Source organism: Canis lupus, chromosome 15 (assembly GCF_003254725.2).
Source record: "Canis lupus dingo isolate Sandy chromosome 15, ASM325472v2, whole genome shotgun sequence".
Classification (NCBI taxonomy): Eukaryota; Metazoa; Chordata; class Mammalia; order Carnivora; family Canidae; genus Canis; species Canis lupus.
The window spans coordinates 15,998,669-16,011,953 of NC_064257.1; the positions used below are offsets into that span (position 1 = coordinate 15,998,669).

Below are 13,285 nucleotides of genomic sequence, written 5' to 3' on the forward strand. Positions count from 1 at the left end.
CCACCCCTGCTTGTCCTCTAGGACTTGCTCAGGGTCACCTTCTCGGAGGAGCTTTCCCTGAGCCCCTGGCTGGTCCCACCACCCAAAGCACTGATCAAATGCATTATACTGTATTTATTTACATGTCTCCTCACTAGACTGTGAGTTCCTTCAGGGCAGAAACTAGATCTGATCCATCTCTGGCCCATCATTAGGGCCTGGTGTCAAGTAAATGCTTAAGACGTGTTCCTTAAATGAATGAGTATTGTCAAAGAGTATCCAACAATACCTTGTTGCCCACTGCCCTACCCCTGCCCCCCCCACAAAGTAACTGTCCTGCTGACACGTTCTTTTGAGTAAGTGAACTCTTCTCAGATCATCTAAATATTATCCTGTCTCCATATCAGATGGAGTTGTAATGTCAAGAGAGGCATGGACACAGGATGGGGGCCTGTGGTCCCCACAGAGGTGGGACCTTGTTCAGTGTGGCAGTAGCTGCCTTTGGGGTAGAGATAGAGATCATCATAGTTAGAGAGAATCTTTCCCTGGTGTGAGGAACAACCCAAAACCTCTGGGTTGTGCCTAAGCAGCTCCTCTAGTAGAATTTTCTGTTGTGCACAAGCAGTTCTTAAGAACCCTGGCCTGTGTGCATGTGTATGCATGCATGCACGTGCACCTCTGTGCACACACAGGACACCTGAGTACCTATATAAGCACATGATTGTGGGGGAGAGACAGGCTCAGTTCTGGGCAGCAGGAAGAGGGATTCTGTGTCTGCAGCCAACATACAGACACTCTTACCGCTCTGTGTAATGGACATGTTGTTAGCCTTCTTGAGATCTCTCTTAGTTCCAGTTGACAGTCTGCCTGGAGACTCGTTTCTGACAGAGACGGGATGGGATAAGTTTCATCCCTTCCAAGCCCTTTCCCTACCACCTCTAGAGTCTACTCCAACCCATCAGATCTCTGCCTGTAGCAGCTGGGCTGCTGCACAGTCCCTGACCATGTGTAGTCTTTTTTTGTTGTTGTTGTCACTGTCTTGAAAAAAACTAGGAAAAAAAATTTACCAATTTTGCTAAATGCCAGTAAAGGGCTTTGTCTTGCACCTGTACTTATAAAGGGTGAGATTTATTGGTCTCTTTGTCTGAGGAGAAAGAGTGGGTCTGATTATCAGATTGCACAACAGAGACAAGTGCTTATGTAATCAACAAACTGTCTTGGTGTCAGAATACGATTGTGTTGGAGATAAACTGTGAAAGGAGAAAGCGCTGGATGCTGACATGCTATTGGCATTGAGTGTCCTGGGCTGCTTCCTGTAGTTGCTAGTGTTTATGATGAAGCCAGCTCGTCCCTGGACAAAGCCCTTGTGTGGGCAGGGTATCTCAGTAACCAGTCATGTTATCAGTCCGGGTCAAAAGCCTCTCGCCTTGTGGTTTCCGAGTCTGGAGAAGCGGGAGTTAATCTGTAATCCCTCGGTGAAAGGAGCCACAGAGCACACATTAATTCTTCCTCTCACCTCTCCAGCTTTAAGTGGTTAAGGTCTTTGAGCTCTGTTTAGCCTGTGAGCCCTGGTTCTCAGCTTAATAATACTTGGCTTTGCTCTAGTACCTTTCATTGTGAGGATGTGAAAGCTTTTTACAAATATATATTAACCCAAGTGGGATTGGGTTTAAACTGCAGCATGAAGGATTTAAGTTATGCCTAAGGTAGAACTTTCCAGTATATATGTTTTTTAATTGGCTGTCTCTTTCATGGCTTCTTGTGTAAGTCTTAGAGACATCTTATAATGTGTCAGTACCAGGTAAAAGGACTCATTCTTTTTTTTTCTTTTTTAAAGATTTTTTTTTTTAATTTATTCATGAGAGACACACACAGAGAGAGGCAGAGACACAGGCAGAGGGAGAAGCAGGCTCCATGCCGGGAGCCCAACATGGGACTTGATCCCGGGTCTCTAGGATCACACCCTGGGCTGAAGGCGGCGCTAAACTGCTGAGCCACCAGGGCTGCCCTAGGGACTCATTTCTTAATTTCACACTCTATTCATCTAGTGCCTTGGAAGAGCCAGCAAGATGTAGTCCATCCTCTGGAAGGATTCATATGGGGAAGTAAGGCCTCCCCCTGGAAGAGTGCCTCTAGCTGAACCAATAGTTCAAGCCCCTGTGTCTCTGGCGATTGAGTTCAAGCCCTCTAGGAGCTCAGCTGTAAGCCATGTCTTGCTGAACCGCAGGTGGTCTAGAAAGCATGGAGAGAGAGGCTTGGGCTTGGAGAGGCTCCTCCAGGCCAATAATTCTAGGATTGCTGACCAGTGGACAGGAATGTGAGAAAGCCCCAGGCCCCTGGAGCCCTACCACCTACCACCTGGGTGGAAGAAGCAGGCCTCGTCTGTAGTGAGAGACTGCAGAGCAGAGCCCTAGTTTTCCTTTTTAGGGCAGTGACTTTCTTTCCCCACATTAGTGATTTTCCTGGGGCCCAGAACAGGTGCTTGTGGGATACACAGATGCTGACCTAAGGCCCATCTCCAAGGAGGGGGCTCTCTTGGCAAGGGTGCCTTTGGTTTCTTCTGTGAGTGAGCCTTTCTGGAAGTCCTTCAGTGTTCAGCTCATCCGAGTGACTCTTGCTTGGTGTAGGAGTCGAGAAGTGGTAGACCTAACCTTGCCCCACAAGACTCAGACTAGATGTGAGACTGGCACGCAGACCCCAGAGCTTTCTACGTAAGAGTGGCTGTAGGTTTTCCAGGATAGTCCTGACCCTAAACCCTAGCTGTAAGCTTGGGGATATGGCTTGGCCCTGGAAGAACTAAGCAGGAGAGGAGGAGGGCCAGGAAGGGCAGTGGTGGGTACAAGGGTGCTAGTCAGTCATCTGGGTGTTCACCTGGAGTCAGCCACAGCTTACTCTGGACTCTAGCCCCTAAGTGCCTGAGACAAAACACAGGCACTGCTGTGCTATGACACCGCCTGCTCAGTGTGGGGCTCTGGAAGGTGTACAGGCTTTGGGTGCTGGCTGGGCTGGGCATAGAGGGGCTGCCAAGTAGAACGCAGATTCCATGAGGCAGGGATTTCATGTTTTTCCTTATGACTGGATCCCTAATTTCTGGAATGGGGCCCAGCACATTGTAGGCTGGCAATGAATAGCTGTTGACTAAATAAAAGGAGAAGTCTTAGCACTCCAAGATTAAAGCCGCTGACCCAGAGCTCTTTCTCACCCCTCATCTGCCAGCCCCACCCCTAGCCCTCAGTGGACCAACTTTTCTTCTCTTTGGCTCAGGCCCTCCCTCTGCTGGGCAGTTCTTTGGTCTCCCAAGCAAAGAAAGGGTGTGGAGGTGCCAGCCGGGTGGGCATGCTGTGGGTTAAAGCCTTGCGAAACAACAGTGTAGTTAATCTTTCTAATTTATTTTCCTTTTAGACCATGGGAAGTCTGTAGGCAGCAGCTGTTACCCAATTAAAATACAGATTAATATAAAAACAGTTTCTGGAATATAAAATAGAGTGGCTGTGTCCTTACACTTCCTTAAAATACCACCTAATAATGACTTGATGAACTACAGAAACCCACCTAGAGGAACTCAGCGTTCTTAAAATGAAAATTTCTTCCCTAAAAGGTGTGTATTACCATTCCATGTAAGTCGCTATGAGAAAATAACCTTCCCTCTTAGAGCCAGCAGTTCCTGTGAGTTGGGTATTTGATATTCATTAAATGTAATTATAGTTTAATTGGAGTTTAATCCCCCCCCCCAACACTTAAAAAAAAAAAGAAGAAATTCCCCAGCAAGCCTGAGATCTTACTCTGTGTAGAGGTAGCCAGGGGCACATTGGACATGGTGATTTCCAGCTGGGTCCAGGTCTGTGGCTAGGGGCCTCCTGCCTCAGATCCCTGAGGCAGTTTGTCTTTGTCTGTGTTCGAGGGATATTTTCACTTCAAATCAAAACAAAGCAGAGCAAAGTAACAAGCTTGTTTGAACCTAGGCCTGACCTGGGTGGAGCAGCCTGAGTCAGTTGTTCTGTAGACCAGGTTCCTTTATTAGGTCTTTCGTCTGAGTTTCCCCATCAGTTAAAGGATCCTATTTCTTGCTTACCTAGTTGGTATTGAGGGCCCAGGTATTCAGGGTAAAGGGTGGATGCCTGTGGGGCTCCCCTGGTTCTTCACCGATGTTAGAGGAGGAAATGCTGGACATTGAGACCCAGAGAAGGGGTGGACTTGAATCCAAATGTGGCTGCCCTAAGTTCTACAGGAACTTCTGTGAAGCTTGGAGGTAAACTTTAGATTCTAATTTGTAGGGATTTATTGAGCCTATTGAATACAAGACACATAACATCTTTTTTTTCCCTCCCAAAATGAAAGCTGAAATAGGTATGAAACACACCCTGCAGTCAGCATATAGATGTGTTTCTCCCTCTCAGGGCAGGATATTGTGGGGAAAGTTCACCCTGTGTCCTGGGACTTCATTCCCAAGGCTTCTGGCAAGTTCTGAGCTGAAAGCAGTGCAGGCCAGGGCCTTTCGTAGAATGAAAAAGGAAAGGATCCAGTCCGGCTTTGAGACTCTGCACCCTGCTGTTCCACCTATTGGCTGTTTCTCTTTCCTTTCAGCTCACCGGGATTATTCAAGCCATGGTGGATGGTCAGCCAAGCCTGCAGCAAGTGCTGGAGGTAAGTTGAGTGACCTTTAATTCCTGACCTCTGACCCTTTCCTGCTGCCTTTCTCTCCCTCCCCTCCTGTGAATGTAGCCGTGTAATTTGACTATGATTATGGCTTGATTAGAATAACATTTGCTGTCACATCAGTGACATGCTGTTGAGAGTATCGAACCATTGATCTGTCATCTCCAGCTGTTCCCGTCAGGGTTACTGGCAAGATGTCCGAGTGCTGCCCCGAGTTCCACACAGGCCCCCACCCCCTCCTGGCCCCTGGCCCTCTGCTGGGCAGCCCATGCAGCCTGTGCTGGGCTTGTTGGAAGGAGGGGAGCTGAGCTATGGCACTGCAGAACTAGCCCTGGGGACCGAAGGTGTTTTTGTTTAGCTTTAGTGTTGGCTTCCTGTGGCATGTGAGCACTTCATTAACTCACCCAGAACTCCCCATCGATGGCTTTTGTTTGCTGTCAGCTCCTCCAGGAGGTGCGGTTGGGCCCGCCTGCCCCACTGCAGCTTGCCGCTGGATGCATTGTGTCTGTCAGGGGTGCAGAGGCTGCACTGGGTAATGATTCCTAATCAGAATAATTACAACAATTGCCCATGTGAAGGAAATCAAATTAAAGGCTTTAGAACCCTTGGCAGAGACCACACTTCTAGGATGTTCTCCTCAGGGAGCTGGAAAAGGTTAAGACGCTGCTGCTTATGCTCCAGCCTGAGGGAATAAGGATGGGCTGCGCTTGGCCTCAGCTTGGCTCCCACCGCTTTTGGCCTGGGGGTTTGCATTGAGGGAGAGGATCCCTCTCTCCCTCCCTCCTCTCTAAGGGGAGGGGAGAAGAGAAAAAAGCCTGTGGATCTCATTAGGTGCTTTATTTATCTTTAAGACTAGTAAACCCAAAGCTCAGTTCCTATCAAAGCACAGGAGAAAGCAGAGTATGGGGGGGATAGCAGGACACATCTGCATTGCTGGTATTCAGCCTAGAGGAGGTTGGGTGGTGGCAGGGGGAGGGAGGAAGGTCTCTATATAGCCAAGAGACCCTGTCCCATGGGAGAGAGAAATGCAGACTGAATTTCCTGGGGTTTCCCAGGATGGAGTCAGGTTTAAGCTCACCCAGTGGCAGGTATGCTCCCTAGGTTCTGTGACTGGTCAAATTCTGGGTAGGGTTAGTGTTAGGGTACCTGCAATAGGTTGGAAGAAGAGAAGATGAGCTCTGAGGTGTCTCCCAGTCTTACTGACCCTCTTTTTTTGAGGGGAAATTCACTCCTATTATTGAGGGGTCTCCTCCACATTGACTGCTCCCTGTAAGACTAGACTCATGGAGAAAGAGGGGACTCATTGTTTCCTATGGCCCAGGCAGGGCCTAGCCCCTGAGGGAGGCCACATAGCAGGCAACTATTCCCTGGAATGTCTCTGGCCAGGATCCTAAGAGGAAGATGCTTGCTGTAGGTCAGCACTGAACCAGAGCTTTTGAGGTTATGGGATTTTTTTTTTTTTTTTCTCCTCAGTGGTATTGGTTGAGAGGGAGCGATGGTCTTGAGGAGGCTTTCTCCTGCTAACCTCAGGCCAGGCTGGAGCAGGATGCTCCAGGGATTCTGACTCATCCATGAAGCTACTGTCTACTATTTCAGCATACTTTGTGGGTGAAGAGGGAAGGTTCCTGGCATCAGCCTGAATAGGGAGTCTGGCGAGGAGACCAGAATGGGCTCTGCTTTGTCCTATTAACCCTGAGTTTGTCATACATCTAAAAAAGCTGAATTCTTGTTCTAACCAAGGCCTTGAGCAGGTGGCCAGCTGGATTTTTGCCTGACTCATTTAGTCCAGGTAGGACCCATGCTAGACGTAGCTGGGAGGGCTAACCCAGCTGGTTGGGGGTTGTCTTGGTGATTCCTCCAACTGTTTATCCATATAAGCAGAGTAGGAAAGGAAAAGGACAGGCTTTATTCCAAATGTAGTATCACTTTCCTGGACAGGCTCATAGTACAAGGTTTTCACTAAATATCTATTGAATGAGTGAATGGCGTAGGTCCTAAGCTTCCAAGGACCTCTGTGAGTATTAAGTGCTTCTCATGGGGAAGGCCAGGTCTTGCTGACCAGGCTCCTGACAGTCCTGTCTTGCTCTCTTTTCCAAGACCACCTTGTAGGACTTGAGGCATTGGGGAGCCCTCCTCTACTGCCCCCAGTTGGGGCATTTACCTTGGAGATTTAACACCAGTGAGCTGGAGCAAGGTTAGCTGACATAGGAGCTCTAGGTTTGCCTTCTTTTCTTATATTAAGTCTTAGAAAGGATACATGAGTGTGAGTGTGTGCATGTCCTTCAGTGTAAGTGGGCCATAGTGGCTGGGGAGACAAGCCATTCAGTAGCAGAAGGTCTAGAATTTAGCTTGCTGGGGAGACTCTTGAGCTGAGGGGGATTCTCCCGTGTACAGACTATGAAGAGGTTCTGCACAGTCTGGCTCGAGGAGCAGCTCTGACCTCCTGGGAGGTAGGACAGCTGTAGCCTTGGAACGACCTAGGATCGTTGGCCCTACTCAAAGACTGCTTCGGCGTGGACGAGGCCTTCAGGATCTCTGAGATGTCCCAGGGAGCCAGCCTCCACCTGCTAGAAGTGATCTTACTCAGGACTTCAGTGGGCTCTCCATTACGTGCCTGAGTCTTCACAGTCTGGCCCACCTAGTCCCCAACGTCATTTCCTAGCCCGCCTTTCTACACATTGTACATGGGTCACACTACTCCTAACTCATATTTCAGTCAGTCAGCAGGTATCTGTTGAGAAGACACTGCTGGGGTTAGGGATTGTGACAGTGAGTTAAGACAGAAGTTCCTGCCTTCATGGTGCTCGTAGTCCAGTGGGGAAGGCAGACAGTAAACACATAATTGCTTCTCAAATACAAAATGATTGTGCCCGTGCCTGTGTCTCTGCCTGTGGTATCCTTTGCTGTGCTCCATCCACCCTGTCAGGCAGACCCAACCACCAAGTCCCTAGATCCATTGTCTTCTTTGTGAAGCCTTCCTTCCCAATTCCTTTCTCTGTAAAAGGTAGAGGTAGTCGCTTCCTCCTCTTGGTCCTATAGCATTCTGGTCACTTCTCCATGGCTGCATTTATTATATTGTATTATGATCTGACTTTCTCTCCTCCTCAGTCTACTGTCTATTTTGTGGTAGCCATTTAATACATTATTATGTTTAATTCTCAAAACAACCCCATAAGGTTAGTCATCCTGCCTCATTTTATAGATGAAGGAAACTGAAGTTCAGAGAGGTTAAATGACTTTTAAATGACTTCCCATCAGTGACACAGTCAGGATATAGAAGAGCCAAGGTTAGAACCCAGATGTGTCTGACTTTCAATCCTGCATTTCTAGCTACTTTGCCATGTAGCCTTTAAAAACTAATCCGTCTGTGTGAGTGGAGTGGTAGTGATCTGCTGTACTCTCACCCCATGCCTGGGATCTTCTGAAAAATAGGCAATGCTTCATGAATGTTTTATGATAATTCTCTCATTAAATACTGAGTTTAGTATTTGTACTTCCAATGTGAGTGCAAATAATAAGACTGATCAAAGAGATGAAAGGAAAGAAATACTTAAAGTGTGTTTAGGAGCTGTTTTATCTCTTAGTCTAGAAATTGAACTCAGCCTTCAAAAGGTTCCACCGAATTTGAATTTGAATCCTCAACCAGGAGAGGAGAAACATAAAATCTGGGGCCAGTTTATGAGCTTTCAGCGACTGAAGTGGAATGGGGTTCCAGCCCAGCAAGTGAGCTTTTTCTGCTAGACTCACAGTGAAGATAAACTTCACCATCATTTGGGGGAATAACCAAATTCATAAATTTGGTTAATAAACCTTTGGTGGGAGGGTGAAATGAATAAGTGAATGAATGAACCTGAGGATTGGAGTCCCTTCTTGGGGCCTCCTTCCAGCCTGTTCTCATGGCCAAGGGCATCCTGTGTCTGTACTAGGCTTTGCTTTTGAGGGCCGACTTACTGGGATATGTCCTTATCCCATCTGGAGCAGGCTGCTCGGCAGTGGGGCAGTGGAGAGGTTCCCTCCCCCGACTCACTCAGGCTTGTGGATCTTCCTGTAGGGATCATCCTCCTAGTGCTCCCATAGCCCTGAGCCAAGGCTGAGAGCCCAGAACAGAGCCATGGCTGGATAAGATTACAGTTTTCTCCTGCTCTGATTACAAGCAGCTTATCTGCGTTTCACTGTTGTGGCTCTTCACAGACTTGGAAAGAAAAAAAAAAGGAAAAATCTCATCTGTTCTTGTTGTGTACTTTTCAGAGGGTCGATGAGTGGATGGCGAAAGAAGGCCTCTTAGATCCAAACGTCAAGTCAATTTTTGTCACCTGTGGCGACTGGGACTTGAAAGTCATGTGAGTATAAGAAGGACTACTTTGCTGACAGGGCTTGGAATCAGTGGGACCAGGTCTTGCCTTTCGCAGGCTTACATGTCCAAGCCTACAGGGCAGCTGGGTCAGAGAGTCCCTGGATCTTTGGGGCTGCCAAGGTGAGAAGAGGGCAGGGAACCCTACCTTCTGCCTCTGGAGCAGGGAGTAGATAAGTCAAGGACCCTACTGGGACTGCTATTGTTGGGGCCTTCCTGCCTTTGCCAGGTCTCACTGCTTAGGACAGCCCTTCCGGTTGTGGGCTACATATTGTTGCCCTGGAAGGGAAGAGTTAAAAGCAGATCTTTTTTTTTTAGTGTTTATTACCCTTAATGCTTTAAAAATAGTAACGCATTTAATAAACCTTGGTACTTTTGTTCCTGTTTTATAGATAAGGGAATTAAAGCACAGAGAGGTTAAGTAACTTGCCCAAGAACACACAGAGCTAGGATTCAAACCCAGGCAACCTGGCTCCAGGGTCCTGTCTTAACCATTACGCCGTGCCTACCCTTTTATCTGGGGAACAAGGCCCTGATGATTCAACTGCAAGCCCTATAGTGGGATGAGAGAGGGCTGCTTCTAGGGAACTACCCAATTCCCCAGCCTCCTTGTTCCTCTTTCGTTCCCACTGCTTTTTCTCCTTTGTCTCCGGGTCCTGCCCTGCTTATAGAAGACAGAACTGGTTCCTCTGCTGGGTTGACACTTTTGCCTCTTGTCTATCCTCATGGATACCTGGTTTCAGACAGCCCCCAGGGAGCTAAAGTGGGGTGGAGGTGGTGGGGGCATTGTTTGCTGAGGATTGATAGAATCGATACCTCTGTGTTCTTTGTGACCGAAGGCAGCCGCAAGCATTCTGGGTGTGTGTGTGTGTGTGTGTGCGTGCATGCTTTTGTGCATAGGTGGGGTATTGTTGGGGGGTGAGGAATAGTAGCTCTGAGGTGACATTTTCTACCAAATAGGCATTGTCTTCTCAACGAGGTCCTTTTTTATGCCTTTTGGATGCTGGATGTTGAGGTGAAGTTAGGCACTCAGGTGGATGTCAAGCCTGCTCTTGGACACCATTTCCCTAGGTGACAGGAGGAAGAACAAGTCCAGATCACATAAACACATTTCCACATCCCTCAGGTCGTGTACACACGTTGACTGCATACCTCTAGGTGTGCGCACACGACTCCCAGAGCTCCAGAGGATCTCTGTGTTCCCAGCTGACACTCCTGTGTCAGGGAAATTACAGAGGCTGGACCTGGAAGCAGATATGAATCAGGGGAGGATTCTATGGAGAAGGTGAGGAGGAGGAGGCTGTTGCTCTTATTTATGGCATCTTGGGCAGCTCTGAGTACTTGAATCTTCAGAGAAGGGATTTAGGTGGAGCTCTGTAGCATATAAGAGAAGCTCTTTGGGGTGGGCAGGGTTCAGGCTGATACCCAGCACCTGGGGCTCATGTAGCCCAGTCCAGAGGCCCAGTTTCTCCAGATAGCCTTCCAGGACTTCCATTCTTCCAAGTGTTTTTCACTCTTTGGTGTGTTTGTATCCCAGATACTCACATTTCAGAATCTTCTGCATTAACTGTGAATGGCATGTCCATATGTGTGTATATGAAAACTTCCCTGTTCATCCACGCGGGGACTATCTGGTCAGGCCTCCTAAGTTTGGATTTGGTTTCTCCATGAGGAGAGGGGGATTTTCAGAGAGTGCTGTCTTCTTTGGGTCTGGCCCATTCTGGCCTATAGCACCAGTTCACCTCAGTAGGCCTGGGACAGATTTTGTTGGCTCTGGAGGCTGCTTTGCATCTTCACAAGAAATGATGTAATCAAGAAAAGGGATTGGGTCAAAACATACAGGAAAAGAAACCCCCACCCCAATTTTTTTAAAAAAGATTTTATTCATTTATTTTAAAGAACGAGCATGAGTGGGAGGGGCAGAGGGAGAGAGAGAATCTCAAGGGGACTCCACACTGAACGCAGAGCCTGACATGGGGGCTCCATCCCAGAACTCTGAGATCACGACCTAAGCTAAAACCAAGAGTCAGATGCTTAACTGACTGAGCCACCCAAGCGCCCCAAAACCAAATTTTAAAGAGCATGTACCAAATTTCATTCAGTCCTCCCAACTATCTTCCTTGGTAGAAGGGGATATCTCCCTTTATAGATAGAAAAAAACCAAAACAAAACAATTTGAAACTGAGGCCCAAATTGGTAGACTCATAGGTACACAGAATTGAATTCTAAGACCACGTTGCTTCTAAAAGAGCTGGGTTGGGCAGACTTTGGTAGCCTGTTTGGGTTTGTATTGAAAAGACCACTGAAGCTCTAAAAAAGAATATGCAGGAAGGAAGCAGATGTCAGGTGGCAGGAGCTGGGGGGAGGAGAGCTTTGTGACTGCCTTTTAGAAGCAGGAGTCCGCATAACTGCTGGGAAGGCTCTTAATTAAATGTGTAACAAAATAAAAACAGCCAGAGAGGAAACCTAAGTAGTGCTTCGTGACAGTGCACAGCTTATCGGTGTTCCTGGAACCTCTCGTCAGATGGCTCTCATCAGAGCCATCACCTTTTTATGCGTCTGGTAAAGGCTGCTGAGGAGCCTGACAAGGGTGGTGTTAAATTGACACCCGCAACTTGTTAGTATGGGGCTTACTTCTTATTTTGACATCCATTTTCAGATTTAACTAAGTCTAAGGGATTCAAATATTTTCATTTCCCACTCTAGTTTCCTGGAGCCATGGCTCCTTCTCGTTGCTGCCCTTCCCCTCTCTCCCAGCACCCACCCCCAACCAGCTTCACATCACTTTTGTTGGAAAGGGCCTGATTAGTGAGCCACTGAGAAATGGGAACTGAAGTGGCAGCAGAAATCCCACTGGAGAAGAGAAATCTGCTCAGGTCCCGACAGAAACATTTTGTGTCCATCTTTTGTCAAAGCCAGATGAGTTGATACTCTGTGGGCTTTGATGCTATAGTCACAGATCCTGCTGAGGTGGGTTTTAATTTAGTGGGCATGGATTTAATTTTCCTTCTCAACTTGTTTAAGAAATGACATGACACTTGTTATGGCTTTGGTGCTTGGTCAGCTTGCCTCCCCTACCTGACCTACCCTTTCTTTGCCTTACCTTGTGGTTCTTGAAGCTCTTCATGGCATTTAGTGTTCTTTCTCTAGTTTTTTCTCTTCTCTGCCTACCCAGGCAGGGAATGTCTCTGTAGAGGGGTTCCATCTTTGACATGGCAGCAGAGATCTTGCTGGAAGAAAGCAGTCTGGACATGTACTTATTTATACATGAGATTGTATCGTGCCTCCCTCTACTTCTCCTTATTACTAGATTGTGGGCACCATTATAACCTTGGATAGTGTTTGGCACTTAGTAGTTGTTCAATAAATGTTTGTTGAATAAATGACAGCTAAGTAATGGAGTGGGCTTGTGGTATTTGTACTCAGGAAGAATGACAGAGGATCAATGGAAGGTAGATTCAGGGAGAATGGAACAGGAGAGGAAATCTTGGGCCTTCCTGTACCAATCTGAGTGTGAGGGGTTGGAGAACTATGCTGCTAATGCCAGGTGGCCCCTGGATTTTCTCACACCAGCACTGGGTGTTGGGTCCTCCCTTCATGTTGGGTACTGGGTGAGATGGCCCACAGGCCTGGGTCGTGGAGGAGTTTGGTCCTCAGCTGGCTGAAGGCCTTTCTCAGAGATTTGTGCCTTCCAACACTGAGGGCTGGGATTGCTCTGGGGACATTTATATCATAAGAAAAATAGCATGTATCGAGCGCTTATTACGTATCATATCAGGAGTCTGCTGTGCTATTTATTTACACATCATCTCATTTAATTCTGCCACAATACTATGAAATAAATTCTTTTTATAACCTTTTTTTTTTTTTTTTAAATGATGAGGAAACTGGAGCCCAGGGAGGTAAGTTTGTCAAGGGAACACAACCAGTTTGTGGCAGGCGTATGAACCTAGGCATTCTGACTCTAGAACCAGCGTGTTTAACCACTATGCCATCTGACCATCTGCTTCTGCCCTTCATGGCCCATGGCTTTGTGATGATAGGGGGGATGCCCTTCCCGCTTTCCTTTGTTTGCACTGAGTGGCTGACGTTCTCTGACACCCTAGGCTGCTGGTACCCCATGTGGTGTTGGTGGAGGTCTGGACTGTTACATGTATTTTGGTATGGGGGCATGGTTGGCCAGGGGGTGTATTGAGGGATGATTTGGGGCTGCTGAGAGCCTCCTTGATGAGCTACAAATGAATGAATCCTCAGATCTGTTTTAAGGAAACCACTTCCAGTATCATTTTGGATACCTCT

At 47.6% G+C, this 13,285-nt stretch overlaps 1 protein-coding gene across 20 annotated transcripts in view; it reads left to right on the forward strand.

Moving 5' to 3' along the window:
• Positions 1–13,285, forward strand: part of ERI3 (ERI1 exoribonuclease family member 3) — a 128,138-nt gene that overhangs the window by 35,709 nt on the left and 79,144 nt on the right. For 17 of the 20 annotated variants that reach the window (XR_007402366.1, XR_007402367.1, XR_007402368.1 and 14 more), the window contains 2 exons: positions 4,564–4,623; positions 8,884–8,975. Coding sequence is in view for 17 of the 20 variants with exons in the window: in XM_035698965.2 (XP_035554858.1) it covers positions 4,564–4,623; positions 8,884–8,975 (152 nt within the window). In the remaining 3 variants the exon portion in view is untranslated. Of the gene's footprint in view, positions 1–3,381; positions 3,578–4,563; positions 4,624–8,883; positions 8,976–13,285 lie in introns of those variants that run through there. The other 3 variants (XM_035698962.2, XM_025420374.3, XM_025420378.1) reach the window with 2 other exon arrangements.